We start from the raw sequence: 7,450 nt of genomic DNA, 5'->3' as shown, positions 1-7,450 counted from the left end.
ATCTTAAACTCTTTCTTCCTTCAACTTTTGGTAGCTTTTAAATGAAAAAAATATAGCGAGATGATGACTTTGGAAGAGTGAGAACAAAAATTCGATATAGATGAAGATGATAGCTGCAATTCGTGAGTAATAAGGTGAGGAAGAAAAAAAATAAAAATTGATGGTTGTGGTTGCAAGATCGTGAGAGATAAGAGGAGAAGAGAAAGAGATGGGAGAAGAGAAAGAGAGAACCTTAGTTTGTGCTAAGGGTATTTAGGACTTTTTCAGCGGGTATGAGACTACTTTTGTGAAAAAGTTTAAAAGAGATATATGATTACAATAATGAGGTAAATATAGGTTAATATGTGGAGTTTCCTATATATATACATATAAAATACTCTCATATATACAATAACATGCAGATAGATGTACAACGTAAATGTTATTTAAATAAAATTTAACAAGTTAATTTCTCCCCCTTGGCCATGGCCCATGAGGCCAGAAAGTCATTATAATTGCACATTTCACCGACCAAGAGATATAAAATACAATGAAAAGAGCAAGAGACGAATTTGATCTCATTTGATTTGTACTTATGAAAAGGTAATTAATAGTAATTAGTGAGGACCGAGGGAGATTATATCTATAGAGTTACACACATGAAAGAGTGAGAGAGATATGATTATATGTAATATAATTAAAATATAGGTATGTAGTGGGTCAAACATATAATTTTAACATGTTAAATATTCAAGTGAGATCCTTTTATCTTATTAGCTATATATAAATAGATATAATTATTAGATTTTACATATATCACACGTATTAATCTTTTTGGCTGTATGTATCTCTGACCCTAAAATTATATTGATATAAGCCGACAAAGTCAGTGGAATAGAAGCTCTGGGGAATGGAATAGAAACGGGATTTTCGGATTTTGAGAAACTTGTATCACTTAAAATAATCCTTAAATTAGTCTTACCCCAGCTATTTAATTTGAGTTTTGTGTTGAAAGCAACAAGTTCTGGCCCACGTTTCCAAATAATCAAACCTTATTACTAATACAAGTTTAATTAACACATAATATTTTAATATATTTTTGAATGCTTTCTTTGTCTTGATTGTCATAGTGGATAGTCTTAGAGATCAAAGCTTTAAATAATTTGATTATATACTATTAATTTGATGTGATAATTGGAGGACTTAATTAAATATGGACTCAAATCCCCATGAAGGTGTTGATTTAATAGCTTATTGAGATTCCTCCATTTGGATTAAACAAACCCAAATGGGGGCCTATTTCATTTTCAGGTACAAATGATCATAAATAAGACTCTCCTATAGCTCTCTAGAAACCCAATATTTTTTGTTGACTTGAGGGCTTTCTTGGTAGTTGTAGTTGTGATCTTTTAAGAGCTTGATTTGGCCAATATTATTAGCTTCTTTCTCTTTAACATAGTCCTTAAAGTCACCACAAAAGTCGGCTGAACCTTCGGAGCTAGACCCCTTTCTCGGGAACCATATTGCCCTTCAAATTTAGGGTTTTTTCACATACTACTAGTATTACTACTACTAATCCTACTACCACTACTACTATACTACATATTTTTAGGGTTTCACTTAGATAGCTTTGATCAGCTCATGACTTGTAAGATACTCAAACAAGTTTCAGTACTTTGTTTTACTCTTCACTAGAGGAGTACTTGTGATGTCTTAGTGGTTGTTCTATTTCAGTCAAAAGGAAAAATACCCTTTATCATATTTAAAATCTCTAAGCCTTCTTTTCTTTTTGTTGGGTTTTATAAAGTATATTAATTATGGATCATGAGAGAAGTGAAGGAGATAAATTGGAGGAAGTGATGCTGCCTGGTTTTAGATTTCACCCAACTGACGAGGAGCTTGTTGGGTTTTATCTAAAGAGAAAGATTCAACAGCGCCCTCTCTCGATTGAGCTCATCAAGCAACTTGACATCTATAAATATGATCCTTGGGATCTCCCTAGTAAGATATATATATATATATATATCATTATTATCTCTTATAAGCATGACATGTATGTGTACATATATATATATCCAATATAGTTCCCTTACTATACCAAATATCTTGGGTATATTGATCTGACAAGTTTTGCTGTTGGCGTGATCGTGTAGAGTTGGCGAGCACCGGAGAGAAAGAGTGGTATTTCTACTGCCCTAGGGATAGGAAGTACAGGAACAGCACCAGACCCAACCGGGTGACCAGAGCGGGGTTTTGGAAAGCCACAGGGACCGACCGCCCCATTTACTCGTCGGAGGGCACCAAATGTATTGGCTTGAAGAAATCTCTTGTTTTCTACAAAGGCAGAGCTGCTAAGGGCGTCAAAACTGACTGGATGATGCATGAGTTTCGCCTACCGACTCTCACCGATCACTCAGTTGTGCCATCAAAGAGATTGGACTACAAAAATTTCCCTGCTAATGTAAAGTGCATGACTAATTTCAAATACAAAAAAGTTCTCATATATATATATTCTTTTGATATTGACATTATTTATCATGTAACAAAAAAAAAAAACACTTTGTATTAACTATTTTTCGTTGGATTTTTCTGTACTTGCAGGATTCTTGGGCAATATGTAGAATATTCAAGAAAACCAACTCATCAGCTCAAAGAGCTCTCTCTCAGTCTTGGGTTTCTCACTTACCAGATCAACCAAGCTGTACTACTCAGTTTAGTTCAGATCTGACGAGCAATAATAATATGTCACTAGTGACAAAAACTAGTTCACCGATCCAGTTTTGTTGTACTAGTACTAATAGAAATGACATACAAAACTCCTCTACCAATACTAGTAGCACAAGTTTGACTTACCCTCCCGTTGACTTTGCTTCTTTCAAAGCCTATCATAACTCCAATATTAACATTTCAAGCTGTGGAGATCAATTTTCCCCAGCTAGCTTCCTCTTTTCAGCCCCTCCAGATAATATATCTCCTTCCATGTTACTAAACACGTCTTCGGTGCTTGGAGATCATAGGCATGATCATTTTGGCTCTAAGGCCTCTCATGATCATCAGGGTGTTGATTTGATCTGTGGAATATCACAGGACCAATGTACTAACGATGTTAATGGCTTCTCAATGGGGTTTCCATATGAGCTTTTTCAAGGGAATATTCTTGGCAACATGGTTAGTAGTAGTACTACTACTACTAGTACAGATCAAAGTTCAATGGTCAAGAATCATGATGATCAAGATCAGACGTGGGAGGCTGTTCGATCCCTTGGTTTTAATCCATATAATAGTTTACCGTTGCCACCTTTGAATACGGCTATGACGGATCCATGGAAGCCGAGCTTGCTCTGGGACTCTTCGTCGCCATGTCCAACTGAGACGTCAACAAATTTTCCCAATAGCAGTAACAAATGCTATACTTAGTCAAAGTACAGCACCGTAGAAACTGAGCGGAAAGTTTTTATTTTTATTTTTGTTAAAATAGTTAGTACGCCATTAGTTTAGCTAGCTTTTGCAGAAAAAAGTTCTTTGATTTGTATATCAATCACTTTTGTATGACCGCTTGTAAAAGTGTGGCCAATGCAATAGAATGTGAACTACTACGACTCTAGTTTAAGAATTTTATTGGTTTTCAGTGACTCTTTATCTCCTTTTTCGTTTTTGGCCTCAATCGAAGACTGTGATGAGCATTATTATAGTTATTATTAGTATCAATACGAAAACAAAGCGACAAATGCAATAGACCAATTAAGGTTCAGATAATAATATAAAAATGGCTATATTCCTTATTATAGATGTATGCATGCATGAGCCATATGATGGCCATGCAATGGGGTCGGCACATTTGAAAGGAGACTTCTAAATTAAGCCCTATATATGTTCACTATCGTACACGAATCGAACTATAAGTTTATATACATACATGTTTCTATATATGTTTACTTAAAAGGAGAGGGTTAATTTGATTCCTTTCCAGTACTATTTCACTCGTAAAAGAAATTTGATAATACAACATGCATGTCTTATTGTTAAACATTACTAATTAAATAAGTAGTTATTAGTATAATCATTTCCTTTAAAATAGCTTGGAATTATCAGGAATGATTGTATTAGTTGTATATTATTCTCTTCACTTTGAAATTTACTTATAACATATAACAAAAAACAGTCGAGGTTTGAAAAATATAATACGGGTTAGATTGTAAATCAGAGAGATATTAATTCAATCATCAATCTATCCAATCTGAAATAATATGTTTCAGTCCCAAGATTTGAAATAGTTTTGAATTACAAAATCATATTTTGAGTTTATAAGCTCTCACTGTTTTATTTTTATACCAGTTTAAAACTCACAATTAGTTTCATGCAATTACAAACAAAAACTTTTGTTTTGTAAAAATGTAAAAAGTAGTTTAAACTAGATTTTGGTCAACTTAATTTTGAATAAAATAAAAAATACCTTAGCTTTATAAATTAGATAAGGTAAAATAAATTAAAGGCCTAATTAAAAATAAAAATATTAAACAATATAAAATAATTTTATTTATTAAAAAAAATTAAAACCAAACAATATAAAAGAGAAACAAAAAAAGTTAAAAATTCTTTCAATTTAGTTTTATATTATTATTTAGTTAGAACTTTGGTTTTTGTTTTTGAAAGTTGATTAACTACCATGCTAATCATTTACCCACTTAGATTAACAAACAAAATCAGATTTGATTCAAGTAATGTTCAAAAATAAAAATGACACATCAATTTTTACATGGTTCAACCATGATTTCTCACAACCTACTCTATGGGACCTTGTCCAGATGTGAAGCAAATCCACTAAAAATTCTTAGAGTTATTACAAGATACAATGTAGTAAACACAATTTAAAACTCTCTTACAAATTTCTTTACAACACAAGCAATCAACTCCCTATTTTTGTGAAAGTCTTCAAGCAACCAGCCTCCCGCTGGTATTGTGGTTTGTTGGATTCCCTCCAGCTGTTGGACTCCCTCTAGCTTCTGCTCAAGCTCCCCTTGAGACTCAGCTTGAACTCCCTTCAAGCTTCAAACCAGAAAACACGATATGAATGGTGAAGTTTCACCAAAATGCCATGGGCCAATGGACAATGAAACAAGGAATGCTTCATACCTTTGCAGAGAATGTTTCATGATGAAATCACATTTTAGCTGCTAAAAAGGTAGGGTAAACACAGACCAAACAAATATATATACTAGGGCACAAAAGAGGAAAGCTAGCTCAGCAAAACATGTGGTGAATTAGAAATCACGGCTACTGGGTTTTCAATGTTATAACATGAAAACAATGTTTAAACATGAAGTTCAAAGCATGACAAATATTTACACTTACAAACTCCACTTTGGCATGCATATGAACAATGAACCTGTGATTTAAAATTTAGCATACACTACAGATAAAGATAGTAAGAAACAGACAAGAACACATCAAGTAAAAATATTGATTAGAGTGCTAAAACAAAAGTAACAAATATGAAGTCCACCTACTAAAAATACAATAAGCTATCAACATAAAAATAGTCAAAGACAGCAGGACAAAAGTTTAGAGACTAAAGAGCATGGAACAAAGTCAGATAACATAAGATAATCTTAAAGAACTCCCCCAAAGTATTCAGAGGGCATGCCAATAGAGAAACCCAACTACTTGGTAAAAGAATTCTTCTTCTTCTTGGAGAGCTTCTCGGTGCCCAGAGGCACAATAAACTCCCCCTGAGTTGCTGGGACAGATGGTTGGGCAGCAATAGAAAGACCCGTGGCAATGACAGAGGATTCGGGCTCAGAGGATGTGGGCATAGACGTAGCAGCAGCTGAACTGGGGACATGCTCCCCCTAAGATGGTGGCATCTCCTCAAGGGAGACATCAACAATAATGGATGGCGTAGATAGGGGCAGACTAAGATGGTGAAGGACAACAACCTGAAATGCTTGATTTTGCGCATGAGCTAGCCGAAACTCAGACTGAAAAGAGTGAAACTCATCACTAAGGGTATGAACCCATTCAAACAACCAATACTTCTAGGATGATTGTTTGACACCCAAAGTAGAGCCATAGGGTCTTTGACAAAAGGACCCTTCTTAAGAGCTTTGGACCGAGTGGATGCCAAGTTGATGGCCTTAAGGTTGATGCGAGTGTCCAAACTCTTAGAGGGAACAACTGAGAAGAGGTGAGTCAAAGTCTGCATCAAACAAGGCAGGGGCAATATCCAAGAGACCCTTGGCCAAAAAGCGACATCCAAAATGACCTGAAAGAGACAAGGAGGAAGACTAATAGACTTGCGGGAACCCACTGCATATAAGAAATGAGCCAAGTTTGCCCGAACTGTGGACTTGTGAGATGTGGGCTGCCAATTATAAGTGAAAATGACATGCAAAATGTGGTATAGCGGAGGGAGGTGAGCATCAAGAATGGCATTTAACGCAGGCCAAGTCGATGAGGATTTTTCAGTGAGAGTTCATGAAACCTCATCCATATACGGACTAAACCCCACACAGTAATCAAGGGAAACAATCAAAGGTAGATGGAAACATTCTACAATAATCTCTGGAGTAAAAGGAATCCAATTGCCACGTAAATAAACCTTCCCAAAATTCGCATTAGTAGGGTCAACCACATCAACAGACAAATTGGAATAAAACTCATGCACCAAGGACTAACAGGAACATGGAGAGCGGTGACAGATTCTTTCCAACCATGAAAGCAATTAATTTATACAAACCCAAATGATCAAATTCCTCATAATCCAGTAACCTCTCAGTCACTATTTTCACAAGGAAATACAAGCAATAAATCTATCCTTACAAGACCTATTAAAAAATAGAGTACCTCTAGAAGAAGATGAGGCAGGGACCTTGCCCTTGTCAAACCAAGAGGTGGAGGGTGTAGGTGGGGGCACCACCTTGGGCTTCTTGGCAAGACAAGGTAGACGAGGAAATTCCAGAGTCGACTCAGACTCATCAACAGAAATAGGGGACGACTTACATTTTCGGTCCACTGCCTTGACATTGAACGAAGGAACTGAGGTAGTAGGGGCAAGGGCAGCGAGGCGTTTGGTGAGAGTTTGTGAGGCAATTCCTTGAAACAGAGGCAGTGGTGGAAGAGGAGAGGATGCACGAGTTGGGAGAAGTTCGGGACTGGGTTCACGAGGAGGCATAGAGGGTTCTTTAGGTGGTGGTGGCAGAGTGGGTTCTCTGGGTGGTGGTGGAGGCGGAGTGGGTTTGAGAGGCGGAGAAGGGGTAGGGTCGGGAGGTGGTGGTTTGTGATCTGGGTCAGTGGAGGTGTTTGGAGGCGGAAGGTTGTCAGGGGATGGTGGTGTCGAATGTTTCTGGGGAAGGGGTGGGAAGTTATTTCGACGCCGAAAGGCATAGAGGTGGGTGGCATTGGGAGTCGACATCAAAGAAGAGAGAGAAAGGGTACGAGAGAGAGAGAGAGAGAGAGAGAGAGTGAGTGAGTT

At 36.7% G+C, this 7,450-nt stretch overlaps 1 protein-coding gene across 1 annotated transcript; it reads left to right on the top strand.

Annotated features, from left to right (window-relative positions):
• The first annotated feature begins 1,796 nt into the window (after positions 1–1,796).
• LOC133824920 (putative NAC domain-containing protein 94) lies at positions 1,797–3,396 on the top strand. The gene is made up of 3 exons (XM_062257937.1): positions 1,797–1,980; positions 2,133–2,440; positions 2,581–3,396. The coding sequence occupies exons 1-3, from the start codon at positions 1,797–1,799 to the stop codon at positions 3,394–3,396; spliced, it is 1,308 nt and encodes a 435-aa protein (XP_062113921.1).
• Positions 3,397–7,450: the final 4,054 nt, after the last annotated feature.

This window comes from Humulus lupulus, chromosome 3, assembly GCF_963169125.1.
Source record: "Humulus lupulus chromosome 3, drHumLupu1.1, whole genome shotgun sequence".
NCBI classification, from domain to species: domain Eukaryota; kingdom Viridiplantae; phylum Streptophyta; class Magnoliopsida; order Rosales; family Cannabaceae; genus Humulus; species Humulus lupulus.
The sequence above is the reverse complement of the archived record's forward strand: the minus strand, read 5'-3'. Positions and strand labels throughout refer to the sequence as shown.